The 20,822-nt window shown below is 55.3% G+C and overlaps 1 protein-coding gene across 3 annotated transcripts in view; it reads right to left on the bottom strand.

Moving 5' to 3' along the window:
• The window catches only part of GARNL3 (GTPase activating Rap/RanGAP domain like 3), a 146,381-nt gene that overhangs the window by 123,184 nt on the left and 2,375 nt on the right, over positions 1-20,822 (bottom strand). For 2 of the 3 annotated variants that reach the window (XM_055140411.1, XM_055140406.1), the window contains exon 2: positions 4,114-4,311. The exons of the other annotated variant lie outside the window; for it this stretch is intronic. In XM_055140411.1, coding sequence (XP_054996386.1) covers positions 4,114-4,256 — 143 coding nt within the window. In that variant the 5' untranslated portion in view covers positions 4,257-4,311. The remainder of the gene's footprint in view (positions 1-4,113; positions 4,312-20,822) is intronic. 3 annotated transcript variants of the gene reach the window in all.

Consider the following 20,822-nt stretch of genomic DNA (forward strand, 5'->3'; position numbering starts at 1 on the left):
TCAGGAACAAGCGGTGCCAGCGGAGACTCGGGGAGAAAGGAACCCTCGTGCACCGCGGGCGGGAAGGTTGCCTGGTCCTGCCTCTGCGGAGAACAGCCTGGAGACGTCTCCAAAAAAAGTCAAAAATAGAACTACCATCTGACCCAGAGATTCCACTGCTTGGCACCGAGCCTAAGAAAACAAAAGCAGTCATTTGAAAAGACATCTGCATCCCTCCCTTCAGGGCAGCTCGACCGACAACGGCCAAGACCTGGACACAGCCCAAGAGCCCGGTGACAGAGGAGCGGATACAGAAACGGTGGCACATGGAATCAGAAAGATCATACAGGAGGGAAGGCACGTGGGTGAGCCTGGTTTGAATCCTTGGCACAGTCTATGGTCTCCTGAGCTCAGAGCCAGGAATAATCCCAGGGTACCTCTGGGTTAACCCCAAACCTATCCTCCCCCTAAAGAAGAAATTGCAGTATGGAGGCTGGAGCAATAGCACAGCGGGTAGGGCGTTTGCCTTGCACGTGGCCGACCCAGGTTCGATTCCCAGCATCCCATATGGTCCCCTGAGTACCGTCAGGAGTAATTCCTGAGTGCAGAGCCAGGAGTAACCCCTGTGCATTGCCAGGTGTGACCCAAAAAGCAAAAAAAAAAAAAAAGAAATTGAAGTATATCTACCCATGGGTTGAATATTACTTAGACATAAGAGAAAATCTCGTCTCTCAGGGCTAGGGTGGTAGAGCAGTGCATAGTTTATGTGAGGCCCTGGGTTCAAACCCCAACACCCCACCACACACACACACACACACACACACAATCATATATACACAAACACACACAAGTAAAACAAAATCTTGCTACAAGTTGGATGAAATAACGGGTTTCATGTGAAGTCAAATAAGAGTGCTAGAGAAGAGTGAATGCTGGATCTCTCACTCGCGGCAGATAAAAACAAAAACAAACAAACAAATAAAAGGAATGGAAAACAAACCAAGCCTAGGGCTCTGACCACAGCCCAGACCAGCTGTGGGGAGGAGGACCCTGGGAGGAACCGGGGTGGGCCAGAGGGACACGGGAAGGGGTGGAGGGTCTCTGGCACTCTGCAGTCCCTCTGTCCACTAGAAGCATGAATGCAAACACGACTCTGAACTGTCACCTCAACAATGTTTTGAAAACATGACGCCTCGCCACGGTAGGTGCCAGAGGCGCTGGGGAGAGACAGCACCATGGCCCAACACGTGGGGAGAAGCCACTTATTCCACTTTCTTATTTTGTTTTGTTTTCTTGCTTCTTGGATCACACCCGGCGATGCACAGGGGTTCCTCCTGGCTCTGCACTCAGGAATTACTCCTGGAGGTGCTCGGGGGACCCTATGGGATGCTGGGAATCGAACTCGGGTTGGCCGAGTGCAAGGCAAACGCCCTACCCGCTGTGCTATCGCTCCAGCCCCCCTCCGCCCCCCACTTAGTCCACTCTTAAGGCCAAACTATACACTGGAAGATTTTCTAGAAGGTTCGCGTCACTGAACTACTCCGATGTCAGATGGTCTCCAGCGACGGACCCAGGGCCGAGGGCGGGCAGGTCCTGACGCAGGACAGAGGCAGCGCCTTCCACACAGAGCCGAGGTAGGAGATTTCAAGCTGAGGAGTTCCACGACTGTGAGAGACTGGCCTGGGGCCTGAGCGACAGCACGGTGAGGGGGAGGGGGGCTTTCCTTGCAGGATGCCGACCTAGTTCAATCCCCGGCGTCTCATATGGTTCCCCGAGCCCTCCAGGAGCAACTCCCGAGCACTGAGTCAAGAGTAAATCCTGAGGACCCTGGGGTGTGCCCCAAAAACAAGCAAGCAAGCAAACAACCGCCCCCTCCAAAAAAAAAAAAAAAAAGCAAACCACAGTTTCTAAAGGCAAACTAGAACTGATCAAAATGGGGCCGGGCTCAGGTGAGTCGGGGTCGGGGTAGCCTGAGCGTGTGCCTCTGAGAGGCGGCAATGGAGAAGAGTGACCCCGCCGGTCTCTGGTGGCACCTGTCTGTGTGTGTGTGTGTGTGTGTGTGTGTGTGTGTGTGTGTGTGTGTGTGTGTGTGTCCTGAGCCGTGCCCGGCCCCGCGGGAGCAGCAGAAATGGGCCACGGGCCCTGGTGGGCGAGGAGACGGGTGACACAGAAACCTGGAGCCGTCGCGGGAATCCACTCTTAGTAACGGCCTGACCTCCTCGAGCAGGGAGGGTTGCTTTTAGCCGCGCCGTCCCCAGGGGCCACCGCGGGCGAGAGTGAGGAGCCGCGAGCGCAGTTCCCAGAACCGGGCCAGGCTGTCCTGCCCGGGGAATGCGCACCTCCCTGGGGCGCAGCCGTGCGCGGGGGAAGGCGGTGGGGACCCGCCCCGGCTCCCTCTGCTCCATCCTGCCCCTCCCCGCCTCTCTGCCCCCTGGAGCACTCCTGCCCGTTGACAACTTCCCACATCAACCCCCTCAACTCTCCGGCCGGCCGCCAAGTCAGACCTCTGACCACGAGACACAGTTCTGGGGGCCCCCTGGCGGCTCCTGAGCCCGCTGCACCCCGCCCCCCCACCAAGTCCTAATCTCCAGCGTGGCAATGCGGCCTCTCCCTTCCGGGGCCAGGATTGTCGCTGATTCCCCATCTCACACTGGGGCCCCCGGCGGCCCGTCTCTGCCCCCTGCATCTGGGGCTTTGCAACGTGGTTTAAAACTCTTGAGTCCAGGGGCTGGAGCGATAGCACAGCGGGGAGGGCGTTTGCCTTGCACGCGGCCGACCCGGGTTCGATCCCCGGCATCCCATATGGTCCCCCAAGCACTGCCAGGAGTAATTCCTGAGTGCAAAGTCAGGAGTAACCCCTGAGCATCGCTGGGTGTGACCCAAAAAGCAAAAAAAAAACCTCTTGAGCCCAAAAGGCACTGCAGGGGGGTCCCTCTCCTGCCCCCACAGAGCGCTGCCTGGCAGAGCCCAGCCGCCCCCCGCGGCTGTCCTATCCCCCGTGGATGGCACGGCCAGCAGCACTGGACTAGCTGCTTCCCTGCGCCTCCCGGGACGGCCCCTGAGGCCTGTACAGCCCGAGGGGCGCGGTCAGGCCCACTCGGCGCCAGGGCTGCAGGGTCCGCGGGGCAGCTGGGAGGGGCGGGCGGTGGTGCTCAGGCAAGAGTTGCTCTCGGGCCCATGGGTGACGCCAGGCCAGGACCCGGGCCTGGAACTGGCTTCCCAGAAGCCCCCGGAGTAACTGCCGCAGTGCACAGACGGTGTCGGCGCTTCCTCTGTTTCTAAGTCGGCCGCGCTGCTCTGCCCTGTCTTCGGGGACCCCCTGGTCTGCTTCTTCGCTCATTCCCTTACTCGGCCGTCCAGCAACTCTTCAGCGTACCCTCACCGAACCCCAGGAGCTCAGGAGGAAAACACAGCGGCCAGCGGGGAGCTCGAGTCACCTCAAACATTAGTAGAGCAGAGACCTGGGGACTTCAAAATCTTTGCTGGGTGCCCCCTTCAGACAGGGCCTAAGGTTCGAAGGTCAGGGAAAATATTTCCTTCCCTTTCTCAGCGTCCCGCCGGCACACAGAAGGCTACCCTAGTTTCCTGATCAGGCCAAGACATTCCATGGCACAAACGACCACTGTTAGTGCTGACACTGTGAGGACCCTGGCCCGGGAGCTGGTAGCTGTGAATCGGATCATCTCAAGCACCCCCAAGATAGGAACTGCAGGCTGGAGCGAGAGCACAGCGGGGAGGGCGTTTGCCTTGCACGCGGCAGATGCAAGTTCGATTCCCAGCATCCCATAGGGTCCCCCGAGCATGGCCAGGAGTAATTCCTGAGTGCAGAGCCAGGAGTAACCCCCGTGCATCACTGGGTGTGACATCCCCCCACACAAAAAAAAAAAATCATAGGAGTTGCAGGGGCTGGGGCGCTAGGACAGCACTAGGACCGTTTTCCTTGCACACGGCTGAGCCAGGCTCGGTCCCCGGAGATGTTCAATGAGTCTCCTCAGATCTACACCTCCCCCCTGCGAACAACCACTCCCCTCGCCCTTCCATGGAGGGGAAACGTCACTTTGCCCCCCAGCACGGGGGCGTTCCGAGTCGGAGCCGGCGGGACCCCAAAGGAGGAAGCTGCATTTACTTACTTACAGGGTGACCTGGGACTCCCCGTCAGGGCACTTGGCGGGCCACGTCTGCAGGGGCGGCATGCCGAAGGACAGCGACGACTGGGCCTTCCAGAGCAGCGTCTGAGCCATCTGGCTCCCGCAGGCCGGCTTCGCCAGCGGGTCCATGAGCGGGCCTGGGGGGTGCGGCGCGGGGCCGAGGCAGGAGGCGCTGGGGAAGGCACTGGGGAGAGAGACGGGCAGCCCGTCACGGCGGGGAAGGCCGAGGCCCGGGGACCCCTCCCCGACCACGCCCCCCACCTTAGGGCTGAGGCCGGCCTCCCCGCAGCCCCAGGGCCCTCCAAGGCAAGTCACGGTCCCCAGCCAGGGGAGCCGGCACCCCTGCAGGGAGGCCGGGGAGGGGGGGACCCACGGGGGAAACATCGTCTTATTTCACCTCCAATGTCCAAAGAGAACCCCCAGACAAGGCCCAGCAGTACGAGGCCGTGGCCGGGCACTCCTGCAGGCACCTTGTGAGCTGAGCAAGGACCGTGTGGGGTCAGGCCCGAGACCCCACAGCTCCTTCCGCCGAGGGTGCAGGGCGAAGGTGGGGGCAGCTCGGGGGTCGCCGGGGACACGGCCAGCAGGGGAACGCTTCTGGAGACGGGGGCTCTTTCTCCCTCAGAAAAGGAGGCGGCACACTCCACACGCTCGGGCCGAGCACCACCCTTGGGTGAAGTTATCCCAAATGCGGCTGTGCTGTACTTCACACCACACACCCTGCCCATAATCCGAGATTCTGCAGCACATCTGCTAGGGTTCAAAGTAGGAGGCAACCGCTCTCAGAGGGAAATATACATTTTATACATATATATATGTATACATATATATATATATACACACACATATATATAAGGAAAGCACACAAGGCTCAACCTTTACCAACATGTAAGTGATCTCTTGTAGAAGGGCACAATGGCCCCTGGGTGAAATACAACCATCTCCACACTCTTTTCTCTAAGGATACTATTTTGTAGCATTTTCAGCAGTTTTTCATAACAAATAATACAATATTTTGGTTCTGCTTTGGGGCAGGGATTGGGATTGGAGATAAAAACATCCAAAATATGGTGGTGGGATTGTCGTTTGAATATTTAATATAATGGAACACTGTGAACTAGAAACACTTTATACAATAAAAAATAAATTTTAAAAGAGAAAGTGAAAAAGAATATAAGGGTCAGGGGCGTGGCCCAAGTGGTGCCGCACACACAGGCCTGGCCTGCCAAGGCCCTGGCCCCAGCGGCCCCCAAGCCGGCAGGAAGGATAAAGGCACAACCGTCATCTTTCACTTCCAGCTCGAGAAACGGGCCCGACGAGCCAACAGAACCCAGTGGGGCAAGGAGCAGGAGCGACCTTGGCTAAGCCTCTGGCCAGGGGGGCCTCTGAGGGGCTTCCTGGGGCCGCGGCAGGGCCAAGGACACGGGCCTGGCTGGGCGCCGGGGACAGTGGCCTGGGGCGGCCCGGCTGTGCGGGCCAGATGGGCCCCGCCCACTCCCAAGCTGCCCGGTCAGGCCCGACCACGCAGGTGCAAGCGCCAGTTGGGCCCAAGGCTGCGGGCAGGTTTAGAGAGGAAAGGTCAGCAGAGTGACCCACCTCGAGGTGGGGAGGGAGCCCAGGGCCACCTGACCCCCCCCCCCACGTTGCCAGGCCCTGTGGGGAAGCCACCGGCTGCCAGTCACTCCATCTGGGGCGGGCTCAAGCCCTCCGTGCCCGAGCTAGGGCAAAAGCCAAGGCCCAGGGCTCGCTATGGCCCCTTCCTCAGTGAGACCCTCGTCTTCAGGGGTACCGGGGGGCACCGGCCTTACGGCTACACAGGCCAGTAAAGAGCAAGCAATGCTTCTGCGCGAGTGACTGGTTCTCGTGGGAACCCTTCGCTCTTCTCTCTCTCTTTTTTTCCTGCTTCGAAAGTGGCACTTCCATGCAGAAGACGAAGAGCGAGGGGAAAGAGGAAGCCGGGGCAAACAGGAGAGGCCCGAGAGGGTTTCAGTGCAAGGCAGCACCCGCAGGAGCAACACGGAACTGTGGCTGTGCCACTGGCCGCGGGTCCTGATATGGAAGCCACGTGGGTTGCCCCGCGCACAGCCACCCTGGGGTCCCCGGGCGTGGTCTGGGGCTAGTCTCCTGGGAGAGTCTTCTGCTGCCGGAGATCAGCGGAGGATCCTTTTCCTGGGGCTCTGAGAAAATGGCAAAAACGCCCCCGTGGCTGCCTGTATGTTTTGATTTTGGTGTCAGGAGGCGCGGGCGTCGCTCCTGGTGATGGTGATTCCACCTGCAGGGACTTCGGGGCAGAGGGGACTGTACGGGGCACCCCCAGGCCGCCGGGACCATGCCTGTGGCTCTGTACTTTGAACAATGCTGCTCAAACGGATTTTTTTTTTTTTTGCTGTTTTTGGGTCACACCCAGCGATGCACAGGGGTGACTTCTGGCTCATGCACTCAGGAATTACTTCTGTCGGTGCTCGGGGGACCCTCTGGGATGCTGGGAATCGAACCCGGGTTGGCTGTGTGCAAGGCAAACGCCCTCCCCGCTGTGCTATCGCTCCAGCCCCAGTGCTGCTCAAATGGAGGCCTCCGTGCTGCCTCCCCCCACGCCCCCCTCCGCCACCACCACCAAAAAGCAAGGAACAGAGGGTCCCGGGGCATCCTGACTCCAGGTACCCAGAATTCTCGCACCTGTGGACAGAACACCTGCAGACGTGGCCCTGGGGTGCAGACACTGAGAGTTGGGGGGGAGGAGCCCTGAGTGGGGGGCTCTGGGACTGGACCCCCCACTCGGGGGCCTCTCCCCGGAACAGAGCTGCGACTGCCAGCCTCCTCCCGTGTCCCCAGACCTTCTGCACCCTATTGTCGCACGGGCGGTGTGGCTGCCTCCCAGCTGCCAGGAAGACGTGCCGGCCGAGCGGGGCCCGAAAACCTCCCCGCAATCAGCAATTCCGCGGCAGCGGAGACGCGCGCACGTGACCCTGATTGCAGAGTGCGGTTAGGGCCTCCTTCATCACGCGTTATTGCTCCCTCACGGTGCCTGACTACAATCGGGCTTTATTAAGATTGAATTCTCCTCTCCTCTCGCTTGCTAAATGGTATGTTGTTTATCTATCTCAGGCACATTTAAAAAATGTATTAGCATAGAATTATTCACACTGTTAGTTTTTTTTTTTAATGTGTATGTTGTAAAAAAAAAAAAAAGACCGAGTTTGGGGAAACCTTTGTAAATCACCTTATCACTGATTTATAATTTTGTGGCATTTCAGGGGGTGAGCGTATTCATCCGTATCTATGCTGTTGTCACCACCACTACCACAACAATTAAGAGCTCTTGCACATGTGGGGTACTAAAAAACAACAAAACTTACAGCAAGGAAACCACAAATGACCAAAGGCATGAGAACTGGGGAATCTGTCGACAGAACTGAGATTCCCTGGGCGGGTCCTGGGGACATTGGTGGAGGGAGCAACACCATGCCCACCTCTTTGGGACAAGGCATGCGCGAAAGCATCATTAGTAGTTTTGCAGATCGTGATTTCGATGAAAATAAGGAAGAAAAAAATATCAAGGTTCCTCCTGCGTATGCATGTCCAGGAAAAACATGAAGGACCTGCTACTATCCATGGTCTCAGGCCCCCTCTGAGAGTCTTAGAACATATACCCCCCAAATAAGGAGGCTTTAGAGCTTGCGGTGACCGCTGTCTGAAAGACAATGCTACCCGGCTGCTTTTCTACCTAAACTGTAGTCCTGGATATCTTTATGTATTGGCAATTACAGGTACACCCTTACTAAGAAATATCGAAAGTAGTCTTACATGGGGCTGGAGCAACTGTACAGTGGGGAGGGCATTTGCTTTGCATGTTGCATGCAGTCCACCTTGGTTCGATCCCGGGCATCCCATATGGTCCCCTGAGCACCACCAAGAGTAACTCCTGAGTGCAGAGCCAGGAACAGCTCCTGAGCTCTGCCAGGCGTGACCGCCAAAACAGAACAAGTAGATTGTCTGAGAGGTTACTTACATACTGTATTTTAGTAGTACAATTTTAGTTCAATTTAACAGTATGATTATTTTCCTAAACATGTTATCTTGTGCTTTTTAAAAATTTTTGTTTAAAAAATTGCACATGCCATGCCGGAGTCTGCTCCGGACCCCAGATCGGGTCAGCAACACCGGGGAGCCAGACAGAGGAGGTACAGCCGGTACACCTTCTCCAGATGGAGCCCCAGTGACACTGAGCAGCAACTAACCGGGCTCCGGGATGTGGGACTGGGACAGCTCCAAACTGCGTGGCCGCTAATGTGGCCACGTGACCTTTTCTGAAAAATGAAAACATACAATCTATTGATGCCATCCAACATGTCTGACTGTTGGAGGAAAACCTCCAAATAACAATAGTGAGATTCCTGTTGAAAATTGAGTGTAATCAAAGTAAGGAAAGAGTAAAGTGAAAAATGTCTGCCACACAGGCAGAGGGGGAGTGGGAGGGGAGTATGCGGGGGTTTGGTGGTGGATCAAATATGAAAACTTTTTAACTGTATCTCACAGTGATTCAATAAAAAATAAAATTTAAATAAATAAATAAAATTGCACATGCCAATTCTATTCAACCTTCTCCATAATTTAATTGCATTTTATTTTTGACAAAACATAGCTCTTATTCTAAGGTTTTATATATATATATTCATCTCCTTTAACTTCATTTGCTCTCGGTTCAGATTCTGTCTGGCCGCCATTCATTTTAATCCTTTTCTCTCGTTTCTGTTATCCTTTCTAGTCCTAACTTCCTCATTTAAAAAATGTACCTCTTAATCCTCTGACATATTTTATCTTCCTGGTCTCACGATTTAAAATATTTAGCCACTGGAGAGCATCTGAGGGCGCCGTGCATGGCCCAGCCTGGAGCCCACAGAGCCACCCGGAACAGCCCCATGCAAAGAGGCAAACGGGTCTGGGGGTAGCTGAGCCCCCCCACCCCCGCCCCCCTGCCCCCATTGAGCCGCCCCTCGGATCTTTCTCGAGAGCACCGGCCTGGCTGGGCTCTGCTTTCCCGGCTCACAGTCTACTTCCCTCTGCCCGGCGGCCGCCCCCCGTCTCCACGGCCCGCGCCTGCCTCGCACGCACCCGCGGACGGGCTCCGCAAGAGTGTGCGTGAAGAACGACGGCTCTGGGAAGGCCCACGGTACCACGAAACACCCGCGGGGCTCCGGCCTTTGCTCGGCTCCTCGGCCAGTCTGACGGGCCGTGCCTGTCTGAGGGCGGCCACGGTGGGAGCGGCCAAGCCCAGCCACATGCGAAGTGACAATCCCGGCCCGGCGTGGGGCACGGAGTCCGGCGAGCTCTCCCAGACACGTTTCAAACACATGACACGCAGGCCAGGCGCTGCTGTCCCGACTCCTTCCGGGCCTGCAGCCCTGGGCCTGCTGATGCTTCCGGCTGGAGGGACTCACTGCCGCACACGGTGTCACCGCATGTGGCCCCCAAACAAAGGATGCAGAAAGCGCACATACGGGGGTTCGAATTCCCTGTGACTGCCCCAGCTCGTGCCTTGGCTCGGGGCCTGGCCTGCCAGGGGGCAGCAGCACCCCACCTATGGGGCCCTCTCACCAGGGTGCTGGCAACTTGAGGCTGGGGTGACTAGTGGTTAGCGCTGTGGGTGAAGAAAGAGACTGTGTTTCCGTGGTGGACCCCGGGGATGCTGGGGGGTTCCTTGCTCATTACCTACTCAACCCCATCCCGACAAAGCGGAAGTCGGTGCGCGACCCCGCTAACCTTGTCCTGCAATTGGCACTGCAGATACAGCTTAGATCCTGCTCCCACGGTCTCGTGAGACTCTTACCTGGAAGGGAGTGAGGGCAGCTGCGGGCGCTGCAGGCCCTGATGGAGGCGCTGCCGCCCAGGAGTGAGCACTCGGGGCCCTCCAGCCTTCTGAGCCCACGGGGCAGCTCCGGGAAGGGGAGGGAAGGGGAGTGGAGCAGGGTATGGGGTGCCAAGCGCAGGGTGCAGGGTGCAGGGCTCGTGCTTGAACCACGGCTGCTTCTTGGCTGCTCTCGTGAGCTGAGGCCACTTCAAGGTCGCTCAGCCTCGTGGCGGAGCGGTGGCGGCTTTGCCGGTGGCAGTGGTTCAGGGGGTGCAGGCTTAGGCCCTCAGGCGTCTCGGCGCCCTTGAATCCATCAGGGTGCAGCTCCTGCTGTGGGCGGTGAGTGCCCCCCCTTCCCGAGTGCCGGCGGGCAGACAGGATTTGGAGCTTAGCCGTGTGAGACTCCCGCGGCGGGCAGAGCGGCGGCGCCTTCCTTCTGGGAGACGGTGCCCGCCGGGAATCGGAAGGGATTGGCCCTCGCTGCCTGGAGGAGAGCGAGTGCACGCTAAGCCTCCTCTGTTCAAACAGCCAAGAGGCGCCGGAGGGCAGCCCGGGGCTTAGTGCTCCAGCTGCAGACGCTTCACGACGCTTTGCACGCCTGCTCAGAGCAAAGGCTGTGCCATCACTGTCACTGGCCTGCCGGACTCTGGCGCGGGGCCTTTAACGTGTGCCACCCGGGAGAGACATATCCGCCTGGGCCTTGGCACGGGGGTCCCACTGGAAGCCGCGACTCGGTGGTTACAGGTCCAGCTCGGGGCCACACGGTCTGTGCCCTTTCCTCTGACGCCCTTTCAAACGTGGGATCACAGGCGCCTGTTCTAGCCTCCCGTGGGTTTTCTCTGCAACTAGAGCCCCTTCCACCTAGGCTAAGATCCTTCTCTCTGCAGAATCACTCCCAGCAGATAGAAACATCTCTGTCAAACAAAAGGCGCACACACGTGCGTGTGCGCACGGACGCACACACACACATACACACACGCACACACACATACCCCAATTCAAAGAAGACACCAATGTCCTGCTCAGATCCCACATGAACTCCCACAGGCTCCCACATGAACTGTCCCTTTGAGTCCATCTGTGAGCTCTGCGGGGGGGTTCAGTGCTCCAGAGAAACCCACCCATCAGCCCTCACCAATGGCCCTGGTCACTGGAATGCAAAATCAGCACCCAGTAAAGATATTGGGTGAGCTCCCTGCAATATTTGACACCCCAAATAGTTCCCTCTTTTTTTTGTTTCGTTTTGGTTTTTGGGCCATATGCAGCGATGCTCAGGGATTACTCCTGGCTCTGCACTGAGTAATTACCCCTGACGGGGTTCCAGGGTCCATAAGGGATGCCGGGGATTGAGCCTGGGTCGGATGCGTGCAAGGTACACACCCCACCCTTGTACTACTTCTCCAGCCCTCTTTCTGGTTTTAAAATTTTTTACTTTTTTTGTTTTTTGGGGGGTATATTTGGTGGTATTCAGGGATCACTCCTGGCAGGGTTTGGGGGGCTCTATGTGGTGCTAAGGATTGAATCTGGGCTGGCAGTGTGCAAGGCAAGTGCCCTAACCCCTTTTATTATCTCTCTGGTTTCCTCTGCATTGGGGTTGGTGGTTGGAGCACACCCAGCAGTGCTCAGGGCTTACTCCTGGCTCTGTGCTCAGGGGTCACTCCTGGCTCTGTGCTCAGGAGTTAGGTTCAAGGGAACTATGGAATATCAGAGTTAGAACTTGGGTTGGCCACATGCAAGGCAAGCGCCCCATCCGCTGTGCTATCACTCTGGCTCCTTCTGCAATTTTTTTTTTAAGTTTGTGTATACTAATTTCCCCCAAATTCAAAAATGAATGGATCATATCATGTACCCACACAATATTTTTACTTATATGTAAAATATCTTAAATTTAAATCTAAATTTCTTGGGATTTATTGGAGCAGTGAACTGAAGTGCACCAAACCAGTCATTTAACAAAAAAATTTATCATATTTTATTATTTTTTGTTTTGGGGCCACACCTAGCAATGCTCAGGGATTACTCCTGACTTTGCACTCAGGGGCCACACCTGGTGGGCTCGAGGGACGGTATGGGATGTAGGAAACTGAACCCAAGTGCTCTACCTGCTGTATTGTCTCTCTGGTTCCTCAATCTTTTTCTTTTTTTTTTTTTAATTAAAACATTTGTTGTTGTTTTTGAGTCACATCCAGCTCAGGGGTCACTCCTGGCTCTGTGTGCAGGGATCACTCCTGGTGGGGCTCAGGGATATATGAGGTCCCAGGTATAGGACCTGGGTTGGCTGCAGGACCCTACGCACTGTACTATCGCTCTGGTCCCTTCAATTTTTTTTTTTTTTTTTTTTGCTTTTTTGGGTCACACTCGGCAATGCACAGGGGTTACTCCTGGTTCTACACTCAGGAATTACCCCTGGCATTGCTCAGGGGACCATATGGGATGCTGGGATTCGAACCCGGGTCGGCCACGTGCAAGGCAAACGCCCTCCCCGCTGTGCTATTGCTCCAGCCCCTTTCAATTTTTTTTTTAAGGCACCATGATTTTCAGAGTTAATCAGGATTCTTCCTGACTAACCACATTGTTTGAGTCCATTTGCTAAATTTTCTACCTTCCCACCCTCTCTCTCTCTCTGTCTCACTCTCTGTCTTTCTCTCTGTGTCTCTCTGTCTCTGTCTCTCTGTCTCTCTCCTCTGTCTCTCTCTCTCTGTTTTTGGCCCACATCCAGCAGTACTCAGGGGTTCCTCCTGGTTCTGAGCTCAGGGACCACTCCTGGTGGCTCTAGGGACCACACGGGGTGTCAGGAATCAAACCCAGGCGGCCACAAGGTAAGCGACTGATCAATGTATATCGCACCAGCTTCCCCATTTTTTTTTTAACCTTTCCCTCTCACTGTTCTTCATTCCATTAGCACACAAAGGCCCGATGCGCCTTTCAGACACTGCCCCCACAGGCACCTGCATGCCAACAAGGCGGCCACTAGCTGGATGGGCACCAGAAGTGGCTCGTCTGTGTCCCAGGTGGGGGAAGGACCAAGTACAGCCCCGCTTCCAGTACAGGGAAAGAAAGTCACTTATTCTTCATATGGGTTACATGTTGAAGTGACTATATTCTGGCGAAGGGAATCCTTAAAATTAATGACAACCGGAGGCTTGAGCTAATACAGTGTGTAGGGCATTTGCCTGACGCAGGGCTGAGCCAGGTTCCATCCCTGGCACCCCACACGGTCCCCTGATCATTGGGGGGATCCCTGAGTGCAGAGCCAAGAGTAAGCCCTGAGCACCACCGGATATGACCTCCAGACAAAACAAATTGATGACAATTGTTTCTTTCTGCCTTTTAAAATATGGCCAGCAGGGCCAGAGAAATAGTGCTGGCGTCAAGGCGCTTGCCTTGTATGCAACCAGCCTTGGTCTGACCCCAGCACCACCTGGTCCCCTGAGCACTGCTGGGAGCAATCCCCTGGCAGCGTGCCAGGAGTAGCTGGATGCGGTTTTAAACCCCCCAAAGTAAATTATTTGAAAAAAAAAAAATGGCTGGGCTGGAGCAACAGTACAACGGGTAGGGCGTTTGCCTTGCATGCGGCCAACCCGAGTTCGATTCCCAGCATCCCATATGGTTCCCCGAGCACCGCCAGGAGTGATTCCTGAGTGCGTGAGCCAGGAGTAACCCCTGTGCATCGCCGGATGTGACCCAAAAACAAAAACAAACAAACAAAAATGGCTAACAGAAATATTTTCTTTTTTTTCTTTCTTTTTTTTGGGGGGTCACACCCGGCGATGCACAGGGGTTACTCCTGGCTCTGCACTCAGGAATTACTCCTGGCGGTGCTCAGGGGACCCTATGGGATGCTGGGATTTGAACCCGGGTCGGCCGCGTGCAAGGCAAACGCCCTACCCGCTGTGCTATCTCTCCAGCCCCAACAGAAATATTTTAATTCCATGTGATTCCCTCCTCTTGCTGTCACGGGCCAAGACCACCTATTTCTTTGCACTTACAGTTGATATGGATTGGAGCACAGCAGGTAGGGCATTTGCTTTGCTCATAGTCGACCCGGGTTCAATTCCTCCGCCCCTCTTGGAGAGCCCGGCAAGCTACCGAGAGTATCCAGCCCACACAGCAGAGCCTGGCAAGCTACCTGTGGCGTATTCGATATGCCAAAAACAGGAACAACAAGTCTCACAATGGAGACGTTACTGGTGCCCACTCGAGCAAATTGATGAACAATGGGAGGACAGTGCTACAGTGCTACAGTTGATGGGGCATCCTAGCTATCTTTCTGAGATATAAAGGTAGGTTGGCATCAGTCTTTCTATCTTTTTTTTTTTTTTTGGCTTTTTGGGTCATACCCGGTGATTCTCAGGGGTTACTCCTGGCTCTGCACTCAGAAGTTACTCCTGGCAGTGCTTAAGGAACCATATGGGATGCCAGGGATTGAACTCAAGTCGGCCACGTGCAAGGCAAACGCCCTCCCCGCTGTGCTATCACTCCGGCCCGGCATTATTAGTCTTTCTAACAGATGCAAAGGACTGGCAGGACTTTTTCTTTTCCAAGTAACTCTACAGAGAACATCCTTCAACAAACACGTCTTGGGATGGCGGCCGCCCGTCACTGTTCACTCACATTCGCTCACTATCCAGGGGGTCCTCGGGGACGCCAGGGGGTCAGGAGACTGAGGTCTGTGTCTTAACCGCTCACATCTCCAACTCCCCCGCTGGGAAGAGGCCGGGAGGGAGTTTCGGGCACTGGACCGGCCGACTCGCTTCTCACTTGCCCACGGCCCTGTGCGCCAGGCCGCATGTCTGTCGGGCTCTTCATCTCTGGACCCAGACCGCCACACATGATCTCCCGCACTGACTTTCGTAAGCACAACCGATTTGACGATTGTCTTCCTCCAAGACAGGAAGCTGGTCTGCATAAATTTAAACTCCGAGAATAATCAAAGTTGTTCCCCCCCGCCCTTTCTCTTAGGAGAACAGACATAATAGGAAAATTAATTTTCTTCTCCCGGCCAAGAGCTCAACGCAAGACAGCTGCTCAGGGTCTTCCCTGGACCACCCCTCACTGCCCGCTTGCATTCGCTCATAGGAGGAGAACTGGCTTTTCAGGAGACAGAGAGGAGCGGCAAACGTATTTGTGGCTGATACTTCCGGACCTGGCACAAACCGAAAGAATAGTGAAATGATGGAGAAGGATGAAGACTCTGAAATGAAAGTACCTCATTTCACATGAAAGTATTTCCTTACAAAAATACCTGTGAAAAATATCTCCTGGAATACGACATTAAAAATAGGGGGCTGGGGTCGGAGAGGCAGTAGAGGGGGGAAGGTGCACGCTTTGCTTCCCACCAACTCTGGTTTAATACCTGGAACTGCATCTGGTCCCCCTGAGCACTGCTAGGGGTCCCCCTGAGCACAAAGCTAAGAGTATCCCCTGAGCATTGCCAGGTGAAGCCCCAACCCTCTCCCTAAGAATAGGGGCTAGAGAGATAGTACAGAGGTCAAGGCACTTGCCTTGCATGCAGCTGACCCCTAATCAATCTCTGGCTCTACGTATGGTCCCCCAAGCAGAGCCAGGAATGACTCCTGAGCACTGTTGGGTGTGGCCCAAAAACCCCAAATAAAGAAAAAGAATAGGAAGAATCACAAAAGTGTTAAGAGAAACACTGGGAAGAAGCAAAGAAGACATCCAAATGCAGAATGGATAATTGTTCTTTTCTGAACCTCTCTTGGCCTGAAAAGCCACATTCAGGAACAGGCCCGCATTTGTCTTGGCATCCTATCTGTTCTTTCAAGGCGTGGGTTATATGCATTACTAATAAGGAAGCCACTCTGTAGGAAGCAATATTTGGGAGAGGAGAAAAGATGCTTTCCATTTGTAATTCAAAATCTTCTGTCTGAGCAGGGCCCTGCACCCACCGGGGCTAAACTTAGTAAGCATAATTTAACCATTCAACTGAGGTCGGCTTTACAACTAGAATGGAAAATACAGAAACCTCAATTCTGTGACTCTGGGGGCATCTGAGTATTTGTACTTTGGAAAACCTCCCAGAAATAATGGCCCTGGGGGGCTGGGGGGGCCGCCAGCCGCTCCCTGAGGCAACTCCTCTTAGTCTCTCCGTAGGAGCTATTTAAACTCTCAGTTCTTTGTCCAGGACCCGTCAATTTGCAAGTTTATTCCCTTTTGGTCACAATGATTGGTTCTCGGCTATAAAATCGGAGGCATCCAGGGACCACCAAGCCTGGGGCAGGCCTTAGACCCTAACTTCTTCTATGTTTTGATTGGGTGCTCAGGGCTTACTCCGACCCTGTGCTCAGGGATCACTCCTGGCAGGGCTCAGGGGACCAAATGTGGTGCTGGGGGTCAGACTGGGGTCAATCTTGTGCAAGGCAAGTACCGAACCCCTACACTATTTCTCCGCACCCCAGACTCCAGCTTCTTCAACTGTGGGTGATGACCCCGCGTGGGGTTGAGTTACTGAACGTGGGGGCCACAAAAATTTTGTTTTAAGGGGCTGGGGTGATAGTACAGCAGGTAGGGAGTTTGCCTTAGAAGCGGCCAACCCGGGTTCAATCCCCAGCATCCCCTATGGTCCCCCAGAGCACCTCCAGGAGTATTTTCTTTTCTTTTTTTTTTTTCTTTTTGGGTCACACCCAGCAATGCACAGGGGTTACTCCTGGCTTTGCACTCAGGAATTACTCCTGGCAGTGCTTGGGGGGACCATATGGGATGCTGGGGATCGAACCCGGGTCGGCCGCGTGCAAGGCAAACACCCTACCCGCTGTGCTGTCGCTCCGGCCCCTCCAGGAGTAATTTCTGAGTGCAGAGCCAGGAGGAACCCCTGAGCATTTTATTGTCGGGTGTGACCCACTGGGAAAGCAAAAAAAAAAGAAAACATTGTTTTAAGATAAATTTATGGCTTTTGATCAGTAGATGTTTGACCTGCATATCTGTTTTTCAAAGCCAAGGTCATGTAAAGATTTCTATGATAAGAAGGGGTCACGAGGGGAGAGAGAGTTCTAGAAGCCCCGCTCTAGGACCACCAGGAGAGAGACCTGCTGTGGGCCTGCGTGGGAGACTGCCGCTCCTTCCTCTGCCCCCAGGAGGAAAGCCGGAGGGCAAAGCCAACCCTGAAGGCTCCGGCTCCCGGCAGCGCTATCTGGCGCCCAGGTCTAGCCTTTGGCAGCTCTTGGTCCACCCCAGTATTTGGCAATTGCACGAGCCAAAAATCCTCCTTTGTCTGTCATCCACAGCCTTGGATACTCTTTAAACCATTTTTAGCAGCTGGGAAGGCACCCACCGCACAAGATGCCGATGCGTTTTAAATCCCGTTTGCCGCCGCAGCTCTGCAGAGCTTCCTGCTGCGGGCCGGGGGCTCAGGACCACAGTCGGCAATCCCGGGCTTCACTGTCCACCTGGGACGGGCCCTGGGCACTGCCCCTCCCGGCGCTGGGGAGAGGAGCTGTCACCTTGGGGCAGATGCTTCAGTCCGGGGGCCGGGAGCGAGACCAGAGCTGAGCTGCCGGCTCCCTCCTCCTTCACGAAATAAGCCCAGCCAAAGCAGGGGGGAAGGGGGGGAGGGGGGCCGCTGCAAGGGCTGCTGCCCAGAAGATTCCCATGTCCCCCCTGCCCTCGAGCCATCATTTTCACAGGACTTCCTTGGGCCAGCACCTGGCTTCACTGTGAGCTTGTGAAAAGCACAGCGCAGAGACCTGCCCTGGACAGTGAGTCAGCCGCTCCCTGGGGGAGGCCGGGAGACGGTCCCCGGGCCATTCTCCTGCCACGTTAGGTGTGAGCCCCGAGCACAGGCAGGTGTGCCCCTCACGAGGGACAGCGCCACCGCAGTAAGCCCAGAGAGCCCCGGCTCTCAAGGGGTTTTCAGAGCCCGCTCTCGGGGACGGTGACTGCGGAAATCTGGGCTTGCGTTGGAGCGTTTGCACTGGCCGCTGTCTGTTTTTCTGCCCCGTTCAGTGATACTCAGGGTTGTTTGTTCTGGCTCTGCACTCAGGAATTCTTCCTAGCAGTGCTCAGAGGGGCCATACGGGATCAAACTCAGGTTGGCTGCGTGCGAGGCAACCGCCTTACCCCCTGTACTATCTCACCGGCCTGGAGAATCTGTGCTTCTAACAAGTTCCCAGGTCACGCTGGCACTTCGAGTCCAGGACACACCTGAGACCCAATCCCAGAGAGGCTGACCTGACTAGCATCCAACGTTCCGTTCAGTGGTGCAATTTCTGGACCTTTAGGAATTGCTTTGCAAGGTCCACCCTACTGATAATGTAACTGCTTCATGCCTGGGCCCATTTGTGGCTTGGTTCCATCGAATACTACATTCAAAATCAGAGCCTGGCCCTCGACGGGTGAATTTAAAATTACCCAGGTGCCTTCGCTGTATTTCTTGATCAATCACCACAGAAGATATTAGGTATATTTCTTTCTTTTTCCTTTTCCTCTTTTTTGGTCTTGGGACCAACTACTCAGGGCTGACTCCTGGTTCTGTGCTCTGAACTCAGGGATCACTTTTGATGGGGCTCAGGGGACCATTCGGGGTGCCGGGGATCAAACCCCAGTCAGAAGTGTGCAAGGCAAATGCCCTACCCACATATCATTGCTCCAGTCTCCTATTTCTGAAAATATGCCTTAAGCAAGGCAAGACAAAGAGGGGTCATGGGGTGGGGCGGGGGACCCCCTGGTCCCTCCCAAAGTCAGGGTTTCTGCAGGCCCCCAGAGAGCTGTTCTGGGCTAGCTCTCAGCCATGCCCTGGGATCCTCACGTCCGGAAGAAGCGGCGGGGCAGGCCGTCTGGCCCCAGAGTCTTCACCTACGTGGTGAAGGACAAGGAAACGTCACTGGGGGTGGGGGACGGGAGGGGGCTATCCCGGCGGAGGCTCGGGTTATAGCGAGGGAGGAGGGAGCGGAAGGTGTGAGCCCAAGGCTGTGCCCGAGGGTCATTCCAAGCCCACCTCGACCCCGAGAGAGGGGCTCCTGACTGCCAGAGGGCCGAGCCCAGGCGCCAGCGGGGAGAGCGGGCAGAAACACGGCCCGGGCCCCTCTCAATCCTTACTCCCTTCGGGAACAACACAGCCGGGACGCGTGGCGAACCCGCTTGCCTGGAGACCTCCAGGCTTCCCTCGTGGCTCTGTGCCTGCCGGGGTGCCTGGTCCTGCTCCCCGGGCCCACCCTGCTGCTCCGAGCCTGCCCGCCAGGGTGCAGCGCTGACGCGGACAATCCGGCACAGACGGATGCCCTCTGAGAAGAGTGCCCAGGCCGACGAGGGGTCCCCGCAGCGGGGCTGAGTCCCCCCCCCCAGCACCGTAACATCTCAGCTTGGCACAGCGGATGAGAAGGCTCTGGGGGTGCAGGCAGAGCAAACCCTCCCCCCCAGCAGCCCACCAGGAGCCTCTGCAGAAGCTGCAGCTCTGCATCCTCGTGGCCCCTCGCCTCCCTGGGCCTTCGGGAACAGATGCCTCAAGCAGGGGCCGCCCTCCAGCGAAGGCAGCGGGGGTCACAGTAGCCCGTGTCACCTCTTGTGTTTGTTTTTGTTTGGGGGCCACGTCTGGCAGGGTTCAGAGGTTCCTCCTGGCTCTGCACTCAGGAGTCACTCCTGTGGGCTCCGACGGCCCCAAGGGGTGCCAGGGATCGAACCAGGGACGGCCGCCACGTGCAAGGCAATTGCCCTCCCCACTGCACCAGGGCCCTGGCCCCCCACGGCAGCTCTTCTCTTGGCCCCCTGAGTCCATTTAGCCAGCTCACAAAGGGCAGCACTTACCAGTCTCGCTTCAAAGTGAGATCATTGGGATTAATGGATTAAATGGGTCATTTTTGGAAAGCAACCAGAACAATGGGAGAGATTAGACAAGCAACATCTGTCTTAAGTCAAAGAAGCCTCTTCTAATAAGAGTGAATAGGATGAATAATTACTGGATTTCACTAATTTTTAAAAATTATATAAACACTTGAGAGCCTGGCAAGCTACCGAGAGTATCTCGCCCGCGTGGCAGAGCCTGGCCAGCTACCCGTGGCGTCTTCAATATGCCAAAAACAGTAATAAGAAGTCTCACGATGGAGACGTTACTGGTGCCCGCTCGAGCAAACAACGGGAAATCGATGAACAACGGGAAATATTTGACTAAAATTTAACGTTCAGGGTGGGGGACTTGGGTCAAACCCAGTGGTGCTCAGGGCTTACTCCTGGCTCTGCGCAAGGATCACTCCCGGTGGGGCTTGGGGGATCATATGTGGTGCCAGGGATCAAACCCCAGCCAGCCTTGAACAAGGCAAGCACCCGACCCACTGGACTATTGTTCTGGATCCTCCCAAATTTTCTTAATAAAGTGCTTCAATGCAAGGAGAGGATAAACATTCCAGGGGAAAATGGATCAAGTAAATGCCTATATTTTTCATTTAAAGAATAAATACAAGACAATAGATGAATACAAGAGAAAAAAATCTGACCTCCCTCATAAACAACATAATTCAAAGTAAAACAAAGCACCAATTTGGCAAATATTTATACATGATAAAACCTAGCAATAACGACAAGACAAGACAGGAACATTTGTGTGCTTTCGGGGAACTGTACACTGGTAGAAAATTCTGGTGGCCAATTTACTTATTTTTGGCCACACTGGCAATGCTCAGAGCTTTCCTGGCTTCACTCCTGGTGGGGCTCAGGAGACCAAATGGGATACGGAGGTGGGGGGGAATCAAACCCAGGCCCTCCGTGTGCAAGACAAGTGCCCTACTTGCTGTACTATCCCTGCAGCCCCCAAATGGTGGGCAATTTGGCATTTATGTGTCAAGCACCTTTAAATGCCTTTTCTTAAGTCCGATCACCCTCCCTTCTATGAATTCCTC

Source organism: Sorex araneus, chromosome 1, assembly GCF_027595985.1.
Source record: "Sorex araneus isolate mSorAra2 chromosome 1, mSorAra2.pri, whole genome shotgun sequence".
NCBI classification, from domain to species: domain Eukaryota; kingdom Metazoa; phylum Chordata; class Mammalia; order Eulipotyphla; family Soricidae; genus Sorex; species Sorex araneus.